Source organism: Diachasma alloeum, unplaced genomic scaffold (assembly GCF_001412515.2).
Source record: "Diachasma alloeum isolate Michigan unplaced genomic scaffold, Dall2.0 Dall_scaffold_00327, whole genome shotgun sequence".
Taxonomy (NCBI): domain Eukaryota; kingdom Metazoa; phylum Arthropoda; class Insecta; order Hymenoptera; family Braconidae; genus Diachasma; species Diachasma alloeum.
In genome coordinates, this window is record NW_021680466.1 from 156,231 (window position 1) to 182,743 (window position 26,513).

General features: G+C 35.7%; 2 protein-coding genes across 3 annotated transcripts in view; both read left to right on the plus strand.

Annotated features, from left to right (window-relative positions):
- Positions 1-2,092: 2,092 nt before the first annotated feature.
- Positions 2,093-4,224, plus strand: LOC107040355 (NADH dehydrogenase [ubiquinone] 1 beta subcomplex subunit 5, mitochondrial). Of its 2 annotated transcripts, XM_015260414.2 has the most exons (4): positions 2,093-2,210; positions 3,505-3,722; positions 3,805-4,081; positions 4,129-4,224. In XM_015260414.2, exons 1-3 carry the CDS (start codon positions 2,123-2,125, stop codon positions 4,054-4,056), a joined length of 558 nt encoding a protein of 185 aa, XP_015115900.1. In that variant the 5' UTR covers positions 2,093-2,122; the 3' UTR covers positions 4,057-4,081; positions 4,129-4,224. The 2 variants fall into 2 exon arrangements, with proteins under 2 accessions (XP_015115900.1, XP_015115899.1); XM_015260413.2 differs by having other exon boundaries at positions 2,094-2,210; positions 3,805-4,224.
- A 2,896-nt stretch (positions 4,225-7,120) lies between these two features.
- The window catches only part of LOC107040304, a 30,089-nt gene continuing 10,696 nt past the window's right edge, over positions 7,121-26,513 (plus strand). The window contains exons 1-3 of the mRNA XM_015260333.1: positions 7,121-7,861; positions 14,556-14,599; positions 21,682-21,754. Of these exons, the coding sequence (XP_015115819.1) occupies positions 7,837-7,861; positions 14,556-14,599; positions 21,682-21,754 (142 nt within the window). The 5' untranslated portion in view covers positions 7,121-7,836. The remainder of the gene's footprint in view (positions 7,862-14,555; positions 14,600-21,681; positions 21,755-26,513) is intronic.

The window sequence follows — 26,513 nt, forward strand, 5'->3', positions numbered from 1 at the left end:
TCTAGAAAATTCTAGACATTTCGAGGTAATTCGAGAAGTTTTCAGAAATTTCGAGGAAATTCAGGGAGTTTCTAGAAAATTCACGGGAATTCAAGGACTTTCTAAGAAATTCGAAAAAGACAGAAATTGATTACATTACTTGATGAGCGGAATAGAGGCTTTAAAAATCTTTACACTGGATTTTTTAAAAGTTGATTAAGCGTTTATGAGGCAAACGAACAATAAGCAATTAATTTTCTGGTACTAATTATTCGTTTTAAGACATATACAATCGATCTTTAATGTATGAAAAATCTCACTCCACTGGCCCGCAACTTTTAGAACTCATAGTAGTCTCTCCTTAATAAATGCAAACATCACCCATTATTTCTGCATAATTGTAATTTTAGGCTTTAACGGTCACTAAATTCGCGGTTCAATGAGTTTAGCTGTGGTTCAGTAAAGGAAACGGATATGTATTTTTTGCGATTTAAAAAAATAAGAGCAGGGATTATTTGGAGAGTTTTTACTCTTCCTCTGAACCATAAAATTCAATCGAATAGTACTAATATCTAATACTGATGGACGAAATATCGGAAGACAATTATTGATTTTAAAATAATGTTCATTTGGAAGGATTTTCTTATTTATCACGAACGATTATTTTCAAATCAATAATTCTCATCTCTGGGAATATGATAAATTTTTCTTCATAAACCAATGATAAATTATGAATTAAGAACTGCATTTTTCAGTACAGACACATCTTCAACAAAATCTGGAAAAAAAATGCATTAATTTTTGTAAATAGATAGATAAATGGCTCAATTCTAGAGTAATTGAATGCATTTCTTGCCAGTTTGGTTACTGTTATAACAAATTACAACTATCATTAGTAGTTTTATCTTGTATTTTAACTTTTATCATAGAGACACAAGTAATTGTTAATTTTTACCATAAATTCACGTAAATTTATTAATTATAATATATATATATATGTATATCATTGTATAATACATAAACACTATTCTTGTACTCTATTATTTTTTGTACAGAAAACGCAAATGAGAGGATGAGCACATTGATGGAATAAATTGATTCAAGAATAGGGACAACTTTGTGACAGCTTTAAGTCGATCTTAATGCATCTTTTATGTTTAATCTAAGGAATAATTTTGTTCATTATGATCTCCTTAAGGATATCCAAGTACCTTTTACAGTGGTGGAGACTACACTATAAATTCAACCATTTTTAATCATCAAATTTTTTAATTAAATTGCATGGGAAAATTTTGAAAAAATTCATGACTATTCAGCGTCATTAAAATTACATCTTGGGCATAATTATTATTTTTTTAAACATTCGTTGTTTATGAACAAATAATGGAAATTTTTTAAACTTTCAGAAGCCTTATTTCTAAGGCATTTCATTGATTTCTGGTAGAACTGAGAGTAAAAGTAAATTTGTTACGATTACGAATAAATCGTTTTTGTGGTGGGAAATTGATTGTTTATAAATTATTCACAGAAAATGCTCATAATTTTCCAAATTTGCAATTTTTAAATTATTTCATCACTCTTTCTCCAACAGTAAACTAATTTTTTTTTTCAGATTTTTAAAATGTTTTCTAAAGGTTCAATATTGACATTCAAATTCAGAGCTCCAAAGTTTGAATAATAAAATTATTGTAAATGTCCGGAAACTTGGGATCAAATTGCGCTCACACGAAAGCTCTGATGTTCGATTACAAAAATTGAAAAGCATTTCACTGGAGAAAAAATAGCCAAAGTACTTGGATATCCTTAAATCAATGAAATTCACAGCAGAATCGAGGGTCTAATTTGACATGTATTTTCTTCCCAAACCACTACCACTGTGATTTAAACAATAACCAGGCAAATAAATATTGTTTGACGCTTTTATTTTCACGAAATAAAATGTTGAATAATAAATTATCCATTCGAAAAATATTGGAAGCATCACTCATTCACATCACTGACTCATAATCAAACCGCCCGATTTATGCATTCCATTTGAATTTCGTCGGTAAAATAGACATTATTTAATAGCCATCTGTTATCCATAGAGGAATCACTGATACATTGTGGGCATTCATGGGTGGTGGACGTCACAGTCGGAAAAATGGCGGCGTGGAGTGGTCTCCTGCGTTCAACTGCGTCAATTTTTAATAGAAATAAAAATCTAGTGGTGAACAACTTGGTGAAAAATGGTAAAAGCATTCATTTTCTGAACTTTCATCAATCTCCGAGTGCGATTGATCAATTGAATAATCAGCAGAAATGAATGAGTTTGTTTGTTACGCAACGGTGTCCATACACATGGACTTCAATTCTATTCGTCGCATCAAAACAACGTGATTTTTTAAAAATAAAACAAATGAAACGAGAATCTATTCGAAAGCAAATTTCTAATTTATTAGCAACAATTACTATGCTCATTTATAGGAAAAATGCCATTGTCCACTTATTTTTGGGTCCGAATGGAAGCTTTGTAATCACTCAAATTTGAGTTTCCAATTTTTTGTGTTAGGGTAACTAAATATGGTTTAAAAAGTCCGAATATGCGATTTTTAGATGGCGTCTGTATGTAGGGGAAGTTGGGGTAAAACGAACACTTGACTTTTTTTTTAATGTTAATGAGGGGTTGAAATGTTTTAAAATTTAATCTTTTTTTTTCAATACAAAGAACAAGTCTTCCCTTTGTGACGAGCCTAAACTCAGCTCAATTGATAAGTTGTTTCTGAGTTATGGATAATTTTAAAAAACTCTAAAGTGTCCATTTTACCCCATCCTCCCCTATGTATGTATATATGTATGTAGTCTTTTTTAAAAAAAAATTTCTCGAATTTTTCTTATAAGTGATCAATTGAACTTCATGAATATAGACTTTAATACGCTCTATTCATTGACACCAATTGAAATTCAATTTTTTATACAGATTCGAAAAAATTGATATTTTTCCAAAAATCGATTTTTCAACGATTACTCAAAAAATTCTCATTAAAATGGAATTAGTCATGGCTCAAAAAATTGATAACAATACCCTCTTGATTCTATCAGAATATGATGGGGGTCGCAGGATTCATTGTTAAGGTACAGCATATTGTTTATGCGATTTGAAAGAGAAAATCGGTTTTTTCATCACTACTGAAAGAATCATCAGTAATAGCAATTAAATCAGGGCTTTAAAAGTATATTTCAATGTCTTCTTAATCAAGTTGAAAAATGGTGAGAACAATCAATGACATGACAAAATAGAAGAAGAGAATAGTAAAATAAGAATTGAAAAAACGAACTCATTCGGAAGCAAATTTCTAATTTATTAGCAATAATTACTGCTCATTTATAAAAAAAAGTGCCACTGTCCACTTGTTTTTTATTTCAAAACAGAAAGTGCCACAAAATTTCTATAAATCATTTGCCAACATTTTGTGACTCATTCAATTCCACTCTAAATTAACTACTTCAATGTTTTATTTTATTATTATTTTTCATTTAACCAAGGGACAATCACGAGATACATGTCTGGACACGACCGAACGATGCAAATTGTCCCATCTCGTTGGATGTGGGACAAAACAAAGGATTCGTTCCACCTGTATTTCATGGTAGCTGCTATTCCAATTACTGTGGTAATTTTTTGTGTCAACATTTTCATTGGACCTGCGACCCTCTCTGCAATCCCTGAGGGATACGTTCCCAAGGAATGGGAATATTACAGGGTAAAGGTTTTTCAATTTTCTCACCCAACTTTGACATTCAATTGCACTTTAATCAATTCATTCTATTGAATTCAATTTGCAGAGTCCAATCACCAGATTTCTCCAACGCTATGTCTTCACGACAGATCAAAAGGAGTACGAGAAGTACTGTCACTTTATCTGGACTGAACAAGAAGTCATGAAATGTCGTGAGCTTGAGAATAAAGTCATGAATTTGGTTAAAGACCGCAAGGACTACCAGGTTTACTACTATATTCCTTACACGAGTGCTGACTACATGCGTAGAATGGCTCAAAAGGAGAAAGACCAGGTAGAACTCTACAGTGGTAACTAAACGGGTTCAACAAATACCATAATTAATCAACAAAATTAAGTGGAGATGAACCGAAACTGGAAAAACATCGTCATTGGGCTGTTATAATCCAGTTAATGATAGCTTCATTTATAGTGGTGAATATTCATTGTACAGTTATTAAAATAAATGATTAATCGTAAACAAAAATTACCAAAAATGTGTTGACAGGCTTCTCTTACAACCCATCAAAATGCTCCAACTTATTTCACTCTAACAGACGCCTTGAGCTCAATGTTACTAAATTTTCAAGATTTATTGTTCTGTATTAATTAAACAAACATCATTAAATATCTTAGAAACAAGTGGTTTTCCAAACAAGGTCGAAAACAGAAAATAGTAATTAGGTGTAGTAATTAGCAATTAGATGTTTGATCTCGAAAACGAAACCGACCCCATCTTATAGATATTGTTGCGTATCCCCCTTCGAATCCCTTTCTATTGTCAATGATCTGGACATCGAGAGAAGCCCCTTGGAACGACAGTGATTTTATCAACATCGAGATTCGATCTTATCTTTGGGAGATCGATCTCAAGACTTCTTCATCAAATAAAAAAATTAAATAAATAATCCGCCCCAACCATTTTATTTGTTATGTACTGTCTTCTTTCATTCAATACAACAATATTTCAATGCTGATTTCAAATTCCTTTTGAGAAATCTTTCTAGCACATCTAGTTTTCGAGAAAAAAAATTGAAATATTGAAAAATGGATAAAATAAACAATTTGAAAGATTTATAAAAAAGTGAGTTTGGACGTAGTTTTTCCCAGAAAAAACTATGAACTCATAAAAATGCGATTTGTTTAGTAGAGTCGATTTTATTCCAATCGATGGAGTCAAAACGAGTGAAGAAATTCCTGAAAAAATCCCAGCGATCGGTCGACAATCATTACATTTGTCATATTTTGTAATATTATTAGAATGCGCACCGTTCTATTACTATGCTTCAATTGAAATTTGAAAATAATATAATTCACAACTTAAGTTTTATATTAACTATTCTTAGAGTAAATAATTCTAATTTTCCTAAAAGGATTTTTCGATTAGACATGTAATGGTCAAACTTCTGACACAATTACTAGTTGATAGATTATTTGGGAATTTGAATATTCTTGTTACAAATAGGATGTTAATTTCTATTAATGATGGCCGGGGTCGGGTGGTGTCTGAAATTATTAAACTCGCGTTGTTTTTTCTGATTGAATTTAATATAATATGAGGATATTTACACTATTTACAATAGTTGAGTTTCCGTTATTTTATTGAGCTTCGATTATTTCGTGGACTGTATGTTTATTTCAGATGATAACGTTCGGTAATAGTTGTTGATTTCCATGCTGACTTTCTGCGTGATTTTGATGATAACGAACGACGTGGGTTCAGTTACGAGTACGGTTTATTACTCTTTTCAGATTTGATGGCGTTCGCCAGTCGGCCCCTCGGTCAAGTTCGGAATTCCGGAATTTTCACGATCTTGAATGACCGACCATATTTGTTAGTTTTGGCTAATTCGAATCGATTCTTATAGAAATGTGGGTCGGATTTCTAACAATTCTATTGATGATTAACTTGGTAATTCAAAATTGTTGGGTAATATTATCAATTAACATAAGCTAAATTTGACTTATTTTGAAACTGATGATTGTTCTAATCCCTGAAAAGTTCTAATTTCATGATTTTTCTTGTAAAATTAAATGATTTTCCGAAGTTGGTTGTACACACTTTGATGCGTATCAATTCCAAATCTATCTACACACGTGTGTCAACCTCGACATGACTTAACATGAAGTTTGAAGATGCCTTTCCTGCAAGGTAACCGGTTAATTGCTCTTATGAGAAGGCACCCTCAATTGTGGAGAGGTTTAGTTGCTGAAATAAAGTCGGAAAATAAAGAGATTACCGCACAAGGCTAACACACGTGTGTAGATATATTTGTGGTTGGCATGCATCAAAGTGTGCGCAACGGACTTCCGGTTATTTGTGGGCGTCCACGTGAAAAGGCCCCACTTTGAAGGGCCCACTTTGACTTGATCAGATTTCTCACATTTTGAGCCCAAAATCAACCCGATAGAATGAAAACTGACGTCAGTATAGACGATCAAAATAGTATATTTCGTAACGAGTGCAAAAAAGTGTTATTTGGCGAGTGGGAGGTTTATATCACGAGCCGAAGGCGAGTGATATAATCCCACGAGCTAAAAAACATTTTTTCACGAGTTACGAACAATATTTTTCATCACAATGTGGCGGAAATTGGACTTTTAGGCACGCGGAGCGTGCCGAAAAGTTCACTTTTCGTCACAGCGTGATGAAAAAACAATTTAACATTGGTTTAAATGGGAGATGTGGAGAGAAAAACGTGAATATCTCGGAAACTAGATGCGACAAAGTGGGCCCTTTTCACGTGAACGTACACATTTAATTTTACAACAAAAACCATGAAATTTGGACTTTTTCCAGATTTTTTTCCCTCACTTCGACTCAACTAATTGGGATGAACCGAAACGCACTGAACAAATTGCATTCTCATTAATTCATTGTTTTTTTTCTAGGAAAAACTACGGCCAAATTGATTTTTCAATAATTTTTAAAAATTGCCCGTTTCAGCCACTTTCAACACTTCCACATTTCTCTTTCACGAAAACTCGACTTGCCAGAAATATTATCCAAAAGAAATTTAAAGTCAGTATCAAAATATCTATAAAATGCGGTCACTTTCGTTTTAGAATTCAACTACGTCCGAATTTTGTCGAACCGTGCTGTCAACAATTACTGATTCCTACCATCATCCATCTCGTGGGAACATAAATTAAGAAAAACAATAATAATAATCAACACTTACATTCTTGTCTTGACGATTCTCCCCCAAATGACAGGATTTCCTATATTTGTCCGATGACGTGATCGTCCTCCCCCCCCCCCCCCCCCTTCTCTTTCAATCCAAGGAACATGTTGGAGGGGCCCACTAGGCCCTGAAGAACCAGTGGAAGTCCCCCACTCTCACCGCTCAACTAGACCGGTTTAAACTCAGCCTGCGGTTTTATCCAGTCTCGAGTCTCGCGTCGTTCGTTACGGACCCTAACAACCACCAAAAACGGCAGGTGGTCAGCATCATGTGTTATTGTGGATGAAAAAAAAAACACGTTACAATTTTTTTTCGCGAAAATTGGCAAAACTAAAAAATAATCAAGACTTAAGCAGGACCTAAATTTGGAGACGGGAAATTTCGAACAATTTTTTTTCTTTTTTGGGGAGGGAAGGGACCACACGTATTACACAATGCGCAATGATGACGTCACTGCACCAGTTGGTCGAATTGCGGAGAGAATCAAGTAGAACCAGTGAACAGTAGATTTCTACAATGTTCCGGGGGGTAAAATAAGAAAAATACAATGTGGACGTGTCGAAATCACCTGCGTGCGAAGAAAAAGCGGAAGATCGGTAATGGTGAACAACAGTGTGAGAATGTGAATGAATTTTCGTGATTTTTTTTTCATTATTATTCTCGAGGAGAACCTTTTTGTTGATCTAATCGTTTGAACCGGACGCCATTTTGTTCCCTTGGATTGTATTGTAGTGGTTCTTGCCGATTTATGTGGGCAGAGGGGTCACAAGTGGGCCCGTTCTGTTCGCTCTTGGGATTCCCCAATAAATAGTTTTGTGATTTTTTTTTAATCCGCGATAATAACAAGAATAATACGGAATTTATAAAAAGTTGCGTGTGCATTGGATATTTTTGCGAGGAGAATCCGGATTGCCATGGGAAAGTTGCGCCCAATGAAAGGTAATTATTGAAAAATTATCATTCTATTGAATATTAAATGATTATTGTAATGAGTAATTTTTTAGGAGAAAATGTCAAGGAAATGTGAATAATCTTTATGCCAAGTCTCTTTGGATGTTAATTTTTTCTCCCAATTGAAATTCAACTCATCACATTTTACAAATGGCAAATAAAGAATAGTATGTAATAATGAGTATAATGATGATGATAATGATGGTTACGACGTATTTGCGGATGTAACTGGAGGAGATAATCGAGGGTATTGGGAGAATGTCGGGAAGCCTTGGAATGAGCATATTTGGCGATGTCTGTAAGGTTCCGTGGATTACGCGATCCCATTGCTGCTTTAAACCGAACAAAACAAATATCATAGTGAGTCAATATCGAAGACCCACGGTGCGCAATTAATGAATTACATTCCCCAATTTTTCCACGCAGATGTGGAAGTGACTTTTTTCTTAAATCCAGCAAAGAATTGAACATTTTTTAGCCACAAAAATTCTACTTATTGAAGACTTAATTACATTTCAAAGACTAAATACAATGTTGTATCAAATCAAATGAAAATATACAATAAACTTGAGAGTCAATAACGGGCCAAGAGTTTATGTATTATCGTTTTATATTATAAAGATCTAAATCGACTTCTAATGATAAAAATTTGGTACTCGAAATTGGTACTCGACAATTAAGGGTCATAAGGGTCAAAGAAATGGTCATGAGGGTCAGAATAAGGGGCGTAAGGGTCATAATAAGGGTTACGAGGTTCAGATTCAGAGTCATAAAGTCAGAATAAGGCTCATGAGGTTCAGAATCAGAGTCATCAAGGTCAGAATAAGGCTCACGAGGTTCAGAATTAGCGTCATCAAGGTCAGAATAAGGCTCACGAGGTTCAGAATCAGTCATGAAGGTCAGAATAAGGCTCACGAGGTTCAGAATCAGAGTCATCAAGGTCAGAATAAGGCTCACGAGGTTCGGAATCAGTTATGAAGGTCAGAATAAGGCTCATGACGTTCAGAATCAGTGTCATAACGTTCAGAATAAGACTCACGAGGGTCAGAATCAGAGTAATAAAGGTCAGAATAAGGCTCATGAGGTTCAGAATCAGAGTCATGAAGGTCAGAATAAGGCTCATGAGGTTCAGAATCAGAGTCATGAAGGTCAGAATAAGGCTCACGAGGTTCAGAATCAGAGTCATCAAGGTCAGAATAAGGCTCACGAGGTTCAGAATCAGTCATGAAGGTCAGAATAAGGCTCACGAGGTTCAGAATCAGAGTCATCAAGGTCAGAATAAGGCTCACGAGGTTCAGAATCAGTCATGAAGGTCAGAATGAGGCTCACGAGGATCAGAATCAGAGTAATGAAGGTCACAATAAGGCTCATGAGGTTCAGAATCAGAGTCATAACGGTCAGAATAAGGCTCACGAGGGTCAGAATCAGAGTAATGAAGGTCAGAATAAGGCTCACGAGGGTCAGAATCAGAGTAATGAAGGTCAAAATAAGGCTCACGATGTTCAGAATCAGTTATGAAGGTCAGAATAAGGCTCGCGAGGTCTAGAATCAGAGTCATGAAGGTCGGAATAAGGCTCACGAGGTTCAGAATCAGAGTCATGAAGGTCAGAATAATGGTGACGAGGGAGATTAAGGGAGATTAAGGGTCACCAGGGTCAGAATAAGGATTATGGGGATCATATGGGGGTCGGCGAGCGGAGCGAGCAGGGCATAGTGAACAATCCTCTTCATAGAAGATTTTTGATACTAGATTTCAAGATATGTATATATGTAAATACTGACTATTTTACCTTTGAGCAAAAACTTGAAGAACAAAAAAAACGCGATCCCATCATATGCGTCTGATCGCCTCATCCTTCGCACCACACACGACATTCCATCGAAACCACCGACGGTTGTAACAAATAAAATGGAATAACAATTTCCTTTTTCACGAAAAGAAAAAAAATTACTAGAAGATTGTGAAGGCCTGAAGGCGAGAGAGATCGAGTGGGGGCGCCCCGAAGGAGTAGAAAAGAGTACCCAAAACAAAAATAAATTTTTGCAAAAAAAACTCGCCAAGAACGGGTGCGAGCGTTCTGTTTACAAAAAGTGGTGAAATCAAGAAAAGTCTCAAGCACTGAATACATAGAGATTCTGAAGACAAATAAGGAAAACCGACGGAAAAATGGAAATTATGAAAATAAAATGATAAAAACGAGTTAATTTTCAAATGATAAATAAAGAATAAAATAGTACGAACTAACAATGATAATGATGATGATGATTACGACGTATTTACGGATGTAACTGGAGGAGATAATCGAGAGTATTGGGAGAATGTCGGGAAGCCTTGGAATGAGCATATTTGGCGATGTCTGTAAGGTTCCGTGAATTACGCGATCCATTGCTGCTTTAAACCGAACAAAACAAATATCATAATGAGTCAATATCGAAGAACCACGATACGTAATTACTGAATTACATTCCCCAATTATTTCACGCAGATATGGAAGTGCCTTTTTTTCTTAAATGCAGCAAAGAATTCAATATGTTTTTGAACCACAAAAATTCTATTTGTTGGAGACTTAATTGCATTTCAAAGACTAAATAAAATGTTATATTAAATCAAATCCAAAATATAAAATCAACTCGAGAGTCAATATCTAATCAATATTTATTTGAGTTTATATACTATGAATAATACATTTCATAAAAGTTTTTTGTTCTTACTTTTTACGATATGCATATATGTAAATACTGACTGTTATTTCTTTGAATCAAAACCTTGTTGAACAAAAAAAAAAGGATAAATATAAGATTCATTTGATGCTGTTTTGTACCAAAAATTTCACATCGAATGATTTTCCGTATTCAAGTATGAGGAAAATTGCATGTCCCATCTCCTCCAAGGACATTCCATCGAAACCGCCGACAATTGCAATGAGTAAAATGGAATAACAATTTCCTTTTTCACGAGAAGAAAAAAAATTACTGGAAGATGTATGAAGGCCTCCAGGCGAGAGAGATCGAGTAGAGGCGCCCCGAAGGAGTAAAAAAGAGTATAAATATGGTGGGCAGAGTCACCACGAGCCTTGGGCTGGTTCTTGGAGTTGCATAACGCAAATATCGATGCCACCAGTTTGATGTGCACGCACAGGGGGCTTTGATGAACATGTTTGCCTCATAAGTAGTGAAGCAGTGGCATCCCACGTGTGTATGGGTGACGCCCTTGTATTATAATTTAATCAAATTTCATCGAGATGTGACGGGGATCATTTGTGGGTGGATGGATCGAGCAGATTCATCTTTTAGGAAATTTTTCCACCAGATATGATTTCGTGAAAAAGTAAATGAGCAGATCCACGCTAAATCAGCAGGACAAAGAAGTCGATGCTGGGAATTTTCATCTCAATTTTTTTTCTGAAAAGATGGCGCTTAGACAAGAATTATGAAAAAAGAACGATTGACAAATACGGATAATTGAGGGAGTTATGATTTTTTGAAAATTACTAGTTTTTGTCCAAAAAATTTTTTTTTCCAAATTGGCCCCAATATCTCTGGGGGGTTCAAGCTATCAAATCGCCCTTCGGCACACTCGAAGAACAGGAAAAACCCTTCAAAATGCGACCTCATACATAACATTATCTTTAGTTTGACGGGATTTATACAAAAAAAAATTTTTTCAATCGTTAATTGTTCAAAACGCTAATTTTTTTAAAATCCGAAAATTTCGCCAAAAATTGTCAATAAAATGTCAAGAATTTTGACGGTAAGTAGAGTTTGCCTTTCGCCGTAGTTGGGCGGTTATCAAATTTTTCATTGAGCCGAATATTAAAAATGACCGAAAATCGCTATTATTCATGCAATTATTGCCCAAATAAGTGAATATTCAATTAAATATTAGCAAATTGTGGAGGTTAGACTCATTGTCCAAAAAATTAATATTTCTCTAATTATACAATGGAAATACATTTTTCAAAGAGCTTTAATTAGTTGGTAATCGTAAATTTAATTGAATTCACTCATTTTTGATTATTCAATTGAATATTCACTCATTTGGGGGGATAATTGCATGCATAATAGCGATTTTCGGTCATCTTCAATACTTGTTCCACCGAAAAAAATAACTGCCGAATTACGGCGAAAGACAAACTCTAATTGGTGTCAAAATTCCTTTCATTTTATTGACAATTTTTGGTGAAAATTTCCGATTTTTTAAAAATTAGTTTTTTGAGTAATTAACGATTGAAAAAAAAATTTCTCGTATAAACCCCGTCAACTTGAAAATAATGCTATGTATGACGTCTCATTTTGAAGGATTTTTCATGTTGTTTGATTGAGGCCAATTTGGAAAAAAAAATTTTTTGCACAAAGCAAGTCATTTTCAAAAAATCCTAACTCTCTCAATTACCGATATTTTCAATTTTTCTTTCATTAAAATTTTTATCTAATCACGTTTATCTAATCTTTTCATTACAAATTTGAGAGAAAAATCCCCAGCATCGACTTTTTTGGCCTGCTGATTTGGCGTGGATCTGCTCAACTACGTATTCTCAAAATTCAATCCTTACATTTAAGAAAAATTCTCCATTGACACCCGAGGCGATAAAAAAATTACACACTACGCATACTACATTACATGTTGAAATAAATCCTCGCATGGTTACCTATGACAATAGAAACCTGGAAACTTTCAATTTTGTCCACAACTGTACAATCTAATTCTACTTCACATCACTAACTCGTGAATAACGAGATAATTCCAGTCATAAAACTCGAACTCAATTTGTCCGTTTTTTTCTTCGTAATGAAAAAAAAAGCAGAAAGGATGCGAAAACCAGCGAAAACACCGTGGGACTGGATGCATTACAGACACAATTGGTATCCTCTTTATTCGTGTTTGTGTGATTCATTCTCTTGCATCCAACTGCATTCAGAAAATTTCTACCTTGTGTGCACAGTTCGCCGTCAAAAGTGAACGCAAAAGTTTACTCTTGTGTGCGTTTATGTGTGTGTGTGTGTGTATTAACTTTCACCCGAGTCATGACCATATTGGCGTTATTTTTAGTGTGCCATATGAAAATGCACACCATTTTTCGCGACCGTCAAGGGTGAAACGAATAAGGTGCTGACACAATTAATTGGAAAATCCATTTTTCAAAGATTTCGATTCCAGAGAAAATATTCTGACCTGCACCTCGTTGAATTTTTTTTACAACGTTTTTATTCAATAAAATAGTCGTCGTTTACATACACTGAGAGAAAAACAAACACGTTGTCAAACAAGTCTTGTTTGGGCCAACACAATCGCTAGTTGAAAATTGCCAAAAAAGAATTTAAACCAAACAAATTCTTTTTTCGAAATTGTGTTCGAATTTGAAAGTCTCAAACATGAATAATTGCTCTGCTTTCGACAGCAACGAAATATTCGGCTCAAGAGGCGGCTAATTCACACCAGTTGGTGCCTTTTCAGGATCAAAAAATCTCATATAGAGGAAAATTGATCAACAAATATTTAATCCCAAAGTTAGAAGACTGCTATCATATTATTATTATTGTTTCATTTAAGGGTTTACTTCTTGTCTGTGATTATTAGACAGCCGAGACGAAAAACTACTATCCCTTGCATAAAACAAAGATTTTTCGGGAGCAAAATGTGATTCTAAGAAAATTAGAATTTAGAGAGAAAAAATTTCGGTTTCACCCAGCCGGGAATCGAACCCGGGTCTCCCAGGTACGCGCCGGGCACTCTTCCACATGAAAAGGGGGACCACTTTGTCGATTTTATTTTCCGAGATATTCACGTTCTTGTGTCAGCCACTCCCATTTGCACCATTGTTGAATTGTTTTTTCCATCTTCTCTAACGACGTCATTTTTGACCCCATGAAGATCATTTTGGGCTCAAAATGTGCGGAATAGTATCAATATTATCAGAGTATACATAACACCATATCGACAAAGTGGTCCCTTTTCATGTGGACGTCCACAAATATGTATGGGAGTCTCGAATAACGAAGGAGTAGCTTTTTTAAACTACTAAATCTATTTTTGCGACAAAAATTTTTCATTCCGGCGCACCTTCTGCAGGTTTGGCACAAAAAAATCCTTTTTTGATAATTTTCAAAAAACTATTTTCTTGGCACAAGTAAGACGTGTTTGAGAACTTTGTCGTTTTTCTCTCAGTGCATATACACACCTAGAAATTAGTATCAAAAAGCTTTTGTGGATTATCTTACTTTTTTTAAACAAACTTTTGGCTCCTCAGTGACCCCCAAGGATTTTTTGTATTTGGTATTTCAATTTGATGTGACACTGTATTTTGTTCAATGAATGCATTTATAATTGCACTTACTATTTAACAAAAAATAAATTTGATTTTGCTCGCTTCAAACAATAATTCTTGTAAAAAATTATCAAAAAATAATGGATATGAAAAAAGCACTTCGAGATTTGCAAGAAAATGACGAATGCAATTATTTAATTACATATCATGAAACTTAAGTCGTGTCACTATGATTTCTTGCAACTAGGTGAATAAGGGGAGGGGCCACGGTGGGTCGTTTTGGAGAGTTACAATTTTCTTTCCCCATTTAATCGTAAAACACGAGATTGAAGTCGAAAATGGCGACAAATGGCTCATTAATTAATTCGCCTCACAACCCTATTTTTTAACCAATACTTTCTCTTTTTCTTTTTTAGTAACTATGGACTGGCATGGCGTTGTCGCGCTCACCTATGTACTGGTAAGTTAAATGCACCGAGACCCATTTCTCTGTGATATTAATTGCCACTTTAAAACCAACAATTGAATGACAGTAAACATGGATATCCACGTTTTGAGAGAACGAGCTGAGAAATTGTATCCGTTGAGAGAAATCAGTCTTTTTCTAACGCACTTCCATATTATGTACTCTTTTATTTATCATCCGGTTTGCGTTGATATTGAGCACTTGAATATTAATAGGGAAATTTGTCCACGGGAATGGATGCTGAAATACTCGCAAATTGAAAGTTAATCTACTTTTCGGCATCGCTTTTTCCGATATGAAATGTGCATGCAAACCGGTTCAGCGGGTGGTTGCGATTGGCGATTCTCGAGGAATTTTCACGCTCTCAAATTTTTTTGTACTTTTATGCGCGTTAATTTCCAGAATGATGAACAACGTGTGGACGTTGCCATTGGATTTGAGTATAAAACAAGTGGGAAATCGCTCTTCTATTGCATAGAGTATAGTTATTTTTGCTAATAAATTAGCAATATGCTTCCGAGTGATTATTTTGCACATCATTTCGTTCTATCATGTGTGATTCATTGTTTATTTCATTTTATTTAATTGAATAAGATTTCTTTTCAACTAATTTTGTGGGGTTTTCCACTTAGTTGAATGTTATCAGCATCATTATTCTTATAATCTCTTTCTTCTATACTACCGATTTTCTTTTACGGTTCTACCTCTCCCCTCCGCCATTCGATAAAATGTTAATAGAATAGTATATTCCGTCCCGGCGGGTGCAAAGTTACATTTCCCTCCCGCTTCGCGGGAGGGAACTCTGACTTTGCGCCTACGCCGAGACGGAAAATTGCGTTCTAACCACGGGAAGTAAAATGGAGGACCCTCAGCCGCGTGTTTACCAACCTCGCCTTCGGCTCGGCTGGTAATTGCACTGGCGGCTGAGGATCCTTTATTTTCCCTCCCTAGGTTAGAAATATACTATTGTGCATCAAGGTCGGAAAGTCGTGTTTTCCCGCCCGAGGTGCACATGCTATTTTTTAACACGCCTGCAAAGCAAAGTTCGTATTTTGCTCTTTGATGAGCGGGAGGAAAGTGAGTACCTTCCGCCCTAGGGTAGAAAGTTGCTCCCAGGGGCGGAAAGTCTTCCGGATCATATTGATTCCAAATGAGACAAAAAACCAAAACTTGAATTTGAACGATTACAAAGCTTCCATTCGCAGTTAAAAAGTTTGAAAGTAGGGTGAACAGTCCAACTATTGTTTGAAAAAATATTTACAAAATACTGATCAATTCCAAATTCCAGTAAGTTTCAGGGAAAAAAAAAGAAAAAATACATTACGTAATGAGAAATAATCGGGAAAAAATGAAAAATTATGTTCAAGTCCAAAAGACCTATTACGGAACACTTTTATCAAATACGGAACACGCCTTCGGCCCCTCGCCTTCGGCTCGGCTGGTAATTGCCCTGGCGGCTGAGGATCCTTTANGGAGGACCCTCAGCCGCGTGTTTACCAACCTCGCCTTCGGCTCGGCTGGTAATTGCACTGGCGGCTGAGGATCCTTTATTTTCCCTCCCTAGGTTAGAAATATACTATTGTGCATCAAGGTCGGAAAGTCGTGTTTTCCCGCCCGAGGTGCACATGCTATTTTTTAACACGCCTGCAAAGCAAAGTTCGTATTTTGCTCTTTGATGAGCGGGAGGAAAGTGAGTACTTTCCGCCCTAGGGTAGAAAGTTGCTCCCAGGGGCGGAAAGTCTTCCGGATCATATTGATTCCAAATGAGACAAAAAACCAAAACTTGAATTTGAACGATTACAAAGCTTCCATTCGCAGTTAAAAAGTTTGAAAGTAGGGTGAACAGTCCAATTATTGTTTGAAAAAATATTTACAAAATACTGATCAATTCCAAATTCCAGTAAGTTTCAGGGAAAAAAAAAGAAAAAATACATTACGTAATGAGAAATAATCGGGAAAAAATGAAAAATTATGTTCAAGTCCAAAAGACCTATTACGAAACACTTTTATCAAATACGGAACATCGTGAACAACTTTGTGAAACGGTGAAAGGTTAGGAATCTTAGGAAGTAATACGGATATTTTTGTACAAAAATTTAATCAAGTTCAGATTATAATTGAAAATTGGAATTGTCACGCAAATTTTATTATGCAAAGAAACTTCTACTAGTGAATAAACATAAAAATACGTAATGTCGATCACCTGAACACATAACTCGACTTTTTTCATATCTGAATTAGAACAAGTTAACAAGGAATAGAAACATAAACGTCATTACATTTTCAACTTATCAATTATTCATATATTTTTGACCGAACCACTCCGGCACGTGCCAAACGAAAACATCAGTGTTACGGCGATTGGAAATGCCATGAAACCCCAACCCAAATGGCGGAACACCCATTTATTTGTACAAATAAGAACGTACGGATAAAATGAATGCAAAATATTAAAAAAAATGAAGCTTTTGGGATCGATATTAGTCTGGACTTACGACATTTGATGATTATTAACCCAAGTAACTTCGTTCGGCCCATTAGCGGCCACACTGCATTGAGAGAAAAAATATAATTCTTCTGACTATATTTCATCACCATCGAATTATACTCAAAAAGTCCTCAACAATTTTTCATGGGTTACGGTAACTACGGCCGGCGAAGTAATTACTACAATGGAATGTAGTCAGTGCAACTATTTTATAGTTCTCCGCACGATAGATTTGTCGTGGTTACTTTTGAACTTTGGTTAGTTTAACTGCATTTCGATTTGCAAAAATTACGCTTGTGAAGTTACCATAGTTATGTGCCGCATACAAAAAAAAATCGTATCGTTCACCAAAATGCCTCAACTATTTTCTTATTGTAAATGGAACATCAGATTTTTCTCTCAGTGTGTCATATCTAACTACTCACCTGTCGCAAAATGGACAGAAAACAGCAGATAGACCACTAAATAAATTCTCACATCATGGATGGAAATATCGACTTGATTAAAAAAAATCGATTCGATAGATACGTAAATATTCCAGATATCTGGCAAAATACTCAAGTCTTCCGCTAGTTTGGGGAGTTCCGCAATTGGACTGCACGGAGAGAAATGTTCAGTAAAAATTACGGAACTCGAAGTTCGCTCACCGATTACGGAATCGACTCAGAAAATTTAAGTGACGGTATCGTAATTTTTCACAGGAGATTCAGATAAAAATTACGGAACGCTCTGGAAAAATTCCGTGACAGCTCCGTAAAATTTCCTACACCCACATTTCGCTCCGGAATTACGGAAAAGATACGTAATTTTTATTGAATCTTTCTCTCCGTGTGTTCACCCTATTCGAAGTGAATTTGAAAACCTTAAAAGCCAGACATTTCGTCAATTCCAAACCATAATACAAAATAACAGAGCATACCTCTGCGGTCCTCCCGAGGCCCCGTAACCCAAATAAACCGTGAATAAGAAAAAGTCGGTCTCATCATCAGTGACAGTGAGCCAAGTCACGCATATAAATGTTAGGTGACACGCAATACACGCGTCACAACGCGTCCTCAACCATTACGTAATCAGAAAGTTATCGCGAGAAAAAAGAGAAAGAACTCGACAATTAAAGAATGGGTCGACGTTCCCATCTGACTTTGACAGCTCGTCAATCGTCCACTTGCTGTGGAGGTGAGCTAAATAGTAGTGCAAAGCGCCTTACCTGCAATATTGTTTTTAAACCAGGTTAGTTAGCTAATGTAACAGCAACCGAGTAATTTTCGATATTGTGCAATGCTCTCAAAGGACAGACACTGTGCAATTGCTTTGTGATGCGAATCCGAATTATGTATTTTTATTTATTTATTTATTTGATTTTTCTCATGAAAATTCATTAATCTCCTGACGTGAATATTGTGTATGTGTATGCGTATTTTCTAATGCTATTACTCTCTTTATAGTTGTGGTTTGCACATTTTAGAATCTAAAATTGGGAATTCTTGAGAGAGATATGTACAGGTCGAATGCTGAGTATCTGAGACAGACATTCGCTTCAGTTACGAGACCACGCCCGCCTTACCTTTGTATTCTTTCAAGTTATACATGGCTATATGGACATGTATCGGGGCCGGATCTTATTCAGGTAGAGACCCGGTTCTCCAGCCACCGGCGGCGTCATTTCAACATTTCACTCTCGAATGTGAGGTGGTGTTATTTCTTATTCTTGCTGTTAGGCGACACCATATTGAGGAACTTGCCACTTGCTGTTATCCCGATGACTCGACTCATTTCCAATTCAAATGATGCTGTTAGATGATTTCAAACCTTGATTTTTCCTTTTGAGAATTCCTGGGCAAAAAGCGTTGAATTTATGTTTTTTTTTTTCATTAAATGATTTATAATTGCCTTGTGATTATAAATAAACTTTCGTGGGACTTTTTATTGATGAAAAAAAATGAAGAAATTTAGCCAACAAAGCGTGAATAAGTGCATGAGGGAACGCGATCATTGAAATGAACTCATTATTGAAGAATAGAAGAATGGAGAGATTTTTATTAGGTTGATCATTCTGGTCACTCAGTTTGCCCTAGCAGATAATTAGAATTCACCCTAGCTCAAAACAATTTTGCAGTTCGAATTGGAAATCAACGTGGGCGTGTTTAGGAAATCCGAAGACGTGGGCGGCAAGCAATGAAAGTTTGCAGACGTATTCACCAAAGTTAGAAAATTCAAATATTTCGGATTAGTCAAGCTTTGGATAAAAAGGTATAATGGTATCCTTGCCATGACGAATCATGAAGCAAAATGAAGAGGTGAGATGTAGTGAATCGAAATCGATTTCACGTTCACTGCTAGATGCGACCACAAGGATACGTACATTTTATATAGTTATCCTCGAGAGTGCTACACCAGTTGCCTATAAAAGTATAGAGTTCGCCGTGTTTATTCGCGTGTGGGGAGATATTCAAGGACATCAAAGGCATTGCGGTCGACCCACGTCGTCTTTACAAGGCGCTGTGATATCCTATTCGTAGGGAATAAAGAAAGACAGACAGAGAGGGGAGGGCGGAATTTGTTTCATCATAACACAATCAATTTTTCTTTTACCAAGGATAATTATGACTCTGATGATAGCAAGCAGACAGTGGCATTTTTTAAATAAATGAGTAGAGTAATTGTTGCTAATAAATTAGTAATTTGCTTACGAAATGTCATCAAAATTTGCGTTCAGACACTCTCGAGACTCGAATTCGTTTTCAATCTGGGTTTAATCAAGGTTCAATCGAGGTTTAGTCACTGTATAGCCGGGATTTAGTCAGGCTTTAATCAGGATTTAGCCAGAGTTTAACCCAGGTTCTGTCGGAAGTTAGTCGGGACCATGAATCAATATGAATCAGTTTTCAAAATAGTAGACTGGTACCTGAGTTTAATGGAGATAGAAATTTTTATATAAAAGCTCATGACGGTACTGTGTAACTTGATAAGTAATGATGCTGTTCTCACCATTTTTCAACTTTATTAAGCATTGACGTAAGCATTTTTTTACAAGAGTAATTTTTTTATGGTCAAATGCCATGAAACTTTGGCAAAACGTTATTTGAACTATTATAAAATGATCGATCTATCGCTCAGCTCTTCGTCATATTGTCAATATCGATTTTTTTGGTTTTTTATGCTTTAGTTGATATCGACAATATGACAAGGAGCTAAGCGATAGATCGATCATCTTAGAATGGTTCAAATAACGTTTTGCCAAAGTTTCATGGCATTTGACCATAATAGTACATTAGAGTACAAGGGCACAAATTTCGTTTTCAACGAATGTGTAGTTTACAGGCTGAGCCGAAGGCGAGGTCTGTACACACATTTTTTTGAAAACGGAATTTATTATCGAGTGCTCTATAATATTTTATGTCAAGTCGTGCAGAAGTCGACTTATTGCACGGCGCGACATAAAAAAATTTACTCTTGTGAAAAACTCCCGCCAAAATTGCTTACGTCAATCTTTAAGAGGGCATTGAAATATACTTTTCAAGCTCTGATTTAATTACTATTGTTGATGATTCTTTCACTAATGATGAAAAAAACAATTTTCCCTTCCGGACAGAAACGCGCAGCGCCGCTTTTCACAATTTAACGGTAATTATGATTGATTGATATGCCTATCACTGACTAGGACCTCTAATTTTTACAGAATTTTTCAGCGTCGAGAAACACGCTAAAATAAATAAAAAAAGAAATCGAGCGGCGCCGCGCTCATTGAACGAGTGATCCAGGGTTAAAAATCGCGTATTCGGACTTTTCAGACAATATTAATTTACCACACCACTAAAAATTAGAAACTTAAATTAGAGCGATTACAAAGCGTCGATTCGGAAGCCAAAACTGTCATATTTATAATATTATAGAGTAATTTCAGTTTTAATACACAGCAAATCAATCAAGCAGATGTAACGTCATATTAAATTAGTTTCTCATTTATTAAATATTTTAGTTCGATAATTCTTGTCAAAATGGAATTATCACAAGGAGAGAGTATTTTGTTTGTCATATAACGTTCTACTATTTGCATTGATTGTATATAGACTAAATTTCAACCCTTACCTCATATACATTTCACTCATTCATCCATACTTAACAGTTTATTTCATTAATTATTTTCGATTCCAAATGTTAGATAGAAAGTGTGCACACTAGAAATATTTATTATAGCTCTGACAAGTTAATTATACCAAAATAAAGACAAATCAAAGGCTCAGACTACTCGAACGAATACAATAGAGAATTTTGTACGATCCGTACTTGTCAGTGTCCGAGTAGCGAGCGAGAGCTCGTGCAATTATCACTGGTGTGACACTTGGTCGATTGAACGTGGCGCCTTATTTGGGTATTTCCAAAAATACTTGAAGGCGCGAAGGCCTAAACCGTTGTATCATTACATATTTAAAAAACTCCCATTGCTGTTGTTTTCAACTGAAGAATGATTCAATTACTGGATCCCCTTTATGTAAATTCTCCCTGTGCTTATTACAAAATCATGTCCGAATCACCAAACCGCAACACCAAAGAAACTATTGAACAATTGTTTTCTGTTCATTCCCAGATCCTGACGATAGCGCGACTGGAAGGAAATGCCTTCGCTGCCCAAATACCATCTGGACACAGTCTTCCCACCTGTAAGTACTCCAACTATTCCATATTAATAAGTACTCATAATTATGTCATTAAGTGGTCAAAGTTGTAGATCGATACGTTTCTCTTACATAAGTTATTCAGCATTTAACAATCCCGATGAGTTACGAAGACTCGGACTGTTTCACTACTCCACTAAATTACAAATGCAAATGAGTAAATCAAACGAATATGACAGGTGGATGGGATTCGTCATGCTGACTTTTCAAAATTCCCCTGGCTTTTCACATAAAATCATAATTAAGGAGCCATTTCATAATTGAAAGGCTGATTATCATAATTAAAGAGACTCAATTTCCTTGCAGATGATTAAAATTGTCCTTTAATCATGTGCAGTCGTCGTGGACACCTCCATCGTATCAAATTAGACCGCAATTAATCTGCAAAAAAATTAAATGGCCTTCTCTGAGACATTGCCACTGACGAAGGTGATTCCCTCTCTCTCTCTCCCTCTCTCTCCTGTTGTAGACGACCTAAATTTCCTCTTCAGCTTGGAGCAGGCATTTAAAAGTCGCCAATCCAAGTACATATACCAACAACACTGAAAAGTAACCGTGAAAGAGAGGCAAGTAAAAGCGAAGAGATGATCTTCATCGAAATCCGCGAAAGTTTTCTCCGCGAGCCAACACGCCGTAACGCATGGAAGAGTGGGTGGATTGGCGGGAGGGAGAGCGGAGGGAGCCAATGAGGGTCTAAATGAAAGGAGAGATGCATACCATGCTAGTAAAGCAGCTCCTTTTGTCTCGTGTTTATGGCCATAAATTCTTTCGCTGAGAATTTTACTCTGCTTTCTTGCAGTATCCTTAGACTAATGATAATTTTGCCGGTTGGGGATTAAAAATGGGTCTAGTTGATGGGGTCAAGATTTAATTCAATAAAAATTGCGCGATTGTCGTGGATTTTCAGCTGAAAATATTGAAGAGGAAACTTTTTGTTGAATAGTGTTGTGTGAGAAGAGGTAGAAAAAAATTCCGTCTCACTCGTATTGAAATATATAATATATATAATATATTAATATATATAATATATAATACTATTTAATGCTGATTTTTAATTTCTTTTGCGAAATGTTTCTAACACGTCTGGTTTTCGAGAAACAAAATTTTGCAATGTTGAAAAATGGCTAAAATGAACAGTTTGAGAAAATTATAAACAATTAATTTGACCGTAGTTTTTCGCAGAAAAAAATATGAAGTAATCAAAATGAGATTTGTTTAGTGGATTCATTTTTATTCGAATTGGTTCAGTCAAAATGAGTGAAAAAAATCCTGAAAGTCCCAATTTCATGATTTTTCTTGTGAAATCAAATGATTGGAAGGTGGTGTACGCCAATTTTAAATCTATCACACACGTGTGTTAATGTCGACTTGACTTACCATGAAGTTTGAAGAAGCCATTCCTGCAAAGTAACCGGTTAATTGCTCTTATGAGAAGTCACTTAAATTTTCAATTGCCTATGAACTAAATAATTGACAATATGGAATTGTCAATTGACTATTGAGTAAATAATTCTAAATTCCATGAAAGTATTAAAATAATCGTCAATCTTCCGAACTTAATTATTGATTGATGAAATAATTCGGAATTTGAATATTTAATTGATGATTAATTTAATGATTTAAAAATTGATGAGTAACATAAATAATTGATTAATTCAAAATCCTAATTCAATTAAAATTTATGATTATGCCTATGTCTGAAAATCTCAAGATATCATGGAAATAATGTCATAGCAGATAAAAAAATGATGTTCGTCCGACTATGATCTCTTGTGAAACAAGTTCTTTTCATATCAAAGTATGAGTACATACATCACGACAGTAAAAAAAAATACTCGCAGAAAAGCACTCGGAAAGATGTATCCTACAACAATCGTAAAATAAACAAAGGAACAAATAAAAAAGAGGAAGCGGAGAGTGATGGGATTCACCGAGGCATAGCGGAGGCCTCGAGGTCGCGCAAAATCTACGTCCTCCAACCTGTATTGCAGATAAACAACAGGCGCCTCTTCTTCTCTATTATAAAATTATTAGAAAGACAAAAGAAGAAAGACAGACATAAATGAATTTTAAAAATTAGTAGTTCCTCGAGTAATTAGCACATTCCGGTGGCGGTAATATTTTAATACTCAACTGATTCATGAAGGAAGAATTATATTCTAGGTTACGCATTTTATTATGATACACGCAAAAAAATCGTCCTGAATCAAACCGAAAAATCGGTTTGAATCAAGTCGAACTGAATTATGCCGGGAATCGATTCATTTCATGTCGGATCGTCGGCATGAATCAAGTCTGACTCGGAGAAATGCAAGGCGGCACATCGGTCTGATTCAAATCAATTTTTCGACTTGAATCAGGTCAACTTCGGGTTGATTTAAGTCAATTTTTCGGCTTGATTCAAGTTGATTTTCCTGCTTGATTCAAGTTGATTTTCCTGCTTGATTCAAGTCGATTTCCCGGTTTGATTCAAGTCGATTTTTCGACCGCCACATGTATAACTCCCAAAAATCACCTTAAATCAAACTAAAAAATCGACTTTAATGAAGCCAAAAAATCGACTGGAATTAAGTCGAAGAATCGACTTGAATCAAGTCAAAAACCGACTTGAATAAAGCTCAAAAATCGACGCGAATGAGGTCGAAAAATTGACCAATTGAGTCAATTTCGACTTGACACGTTTCTCCTTGAAATAATCCACTTTTCTGCTAATATCAGGTCCGAAATTCTGATTGATGGACTCAGAGTCACTCGACTTGAATCAAGCCAACATCAACTTGAACCAGTACGATTTTTTAAAAGTATAATTACATGATTATTTGATAATTGACTTTTTCCATTAATTAGTGATAAATAGCAATATTCTTTATTTCCGATTTTTATTCCTGTGTGATCACGCAAATGCATAAAATAGAATTATCTATGACCTTGAAATTCCTCTAAAGTCTGCAGTACCTGCAATAGAGATTCCTGTATTGTCACGGAGTCTGGGATGATTGCTAAATCGTTTGAAACCGCAATAACGGATCACAAAGAAACTGTTGTTGTCTTTGACTGAAGAAAAATATAAAGAAATAAAGAACTGAAAAAAAATGGGCAAATAATCGGTTAGACAAGAAATCCGCAAGGAAAATTACGGAGACGGTGTGGCGGCCAGTGGTCACGTATGTCCGGAGGATGCATCTTTATGGGGGAGGGCACCCGCACGGTTCTCACAACGGTTGTTTCATTTTTCTTTTTATTATTATTTAATATTCAGGAGACGTAGTTATTTCCTCAACGAGTCAATCGAAAGGTGGGGATTGACGATTATACAATTGATGACGATGCGGGTTGTCGAGGAGGAGAAAATAAATCATCAATGAAATTTATTCATTCTGTTGTTGAGAGGTTATCGAACATTCATTTAGGAGTAGGGTGAACAGCCTAATTATGGAACACTCAAGGCTCTTCAGAGGTTCAGAAAATGGTTTGAAAATGGAGTATTCGTGGAAAAAATAGATGAAAATACTGGTTGATACCAAATTCAGTGGGTTTCAGAAAAAAAACACATTATGTAACGAGAAATGATCGGGAGAAATGGAAAATTATGTTCAAGTCCAAAAGACTTATTACGCAACACTTTTGCCCAATATGGAACATCGTGTCCCCAATTACGGGACATTAGAGCTTTTTGAGACGGTGAAAGGTTACACTGATAGAACGGATTAGTTATTGTTAACGAATGTATATTTGAGGAGCCTTGTTTGACTTGACTTTCGCCATTCAAGTGAACCATTCGTTAACTATTAACGAATATTCATTTGGTCATATTCAACTCTACCATTCGTTAATAGTTAACGAATCTCGTTTGGAATAAATGAATCATTCTATCAGTGTACGAACCCGAAGTAATAAAGATATTTTTGTAGAAAAATGTCAACAAGTTCAGATTATAATTGAACATTGGAATTGTCATGCAAATTTTATTATGCAAAGAAACTCTTACTAGTACACAAACGCAAAAATGAGTAATGTCGATCACATGAACACATAACTTGACTTTCTTCGTATATGAATTTGTCAGAATAATTTAACAAGGAATAGAAACATAAATGTCATTCATCTTTAAATAATTTATTTTTCCAGATATACAAAAGATTAATCTATCGTTCACAACGACGATTAGTCAACATTCTTCTCTCATGTCTTCTTATCATTCATTTTTTTTTTTCAAGTTAACAGTTATGTTCAGCTGACGTCGAGTAATTTAAAAACGCTCGGGGTGTCCTGTAGTTACAGTGTACACCTATCTTCCCGTTGTCGGCCAATTAACGCCACGCGAAATACCGCAAGATGATTCCTCTCTCACTCCCCCACTCTTCTAAAGCTGAACACATTAGGCTCTCGAGTAAGTGAAGGTATACGACATGTCTGTAGAAAACTTCAAGTATGAATATAATGCACGTTGACTCTGGTATGCGGTGGTTTTAGAATAAAATGAAATGAAATACGGGAACGTCCGGTTCGGCTGAACGTGACGACGACGCTCGACGGCAATTCTTCGCGGTGAGTTCAGTGACCCTAGGGATCAGGAGGGAGAGGGCTATCTCACGAGTGTGTGCACTTGAAAAATATTTTGCAGCACTTTTTTTTTTCATTTTTCGGTCATCTCATTGGCTGGAAAATCGAAATTGAATTGGAAATGTAGTAAATCTGTTGCCCATTCTTTGGCCACGATTCACGCAAAAACGACTGAATGGAT

Coding starts and splice junctions, on each gene's coding strand:
- LOC107040355 (XM_015260414.2), top strand. CDS start 2,123: ATGGCGGCGTGGAGTGGTCTCCTGCGTTCAACTGCGTCAATTTTTAAT. Junction 2,211..3,504: donor GAACAACTTGGTGAAAAATG/GTAAAAGCATTC, acceptor CATTTAACCAAG/GGACAATCACGAGATACATG. Junction 3,723..3,804: donor AGGAATGGGAATATTACAGG/GTAAAGGTTTTT, acceptor TTCAATTTGCAG/AGTCCAATCACCAGATTTCT.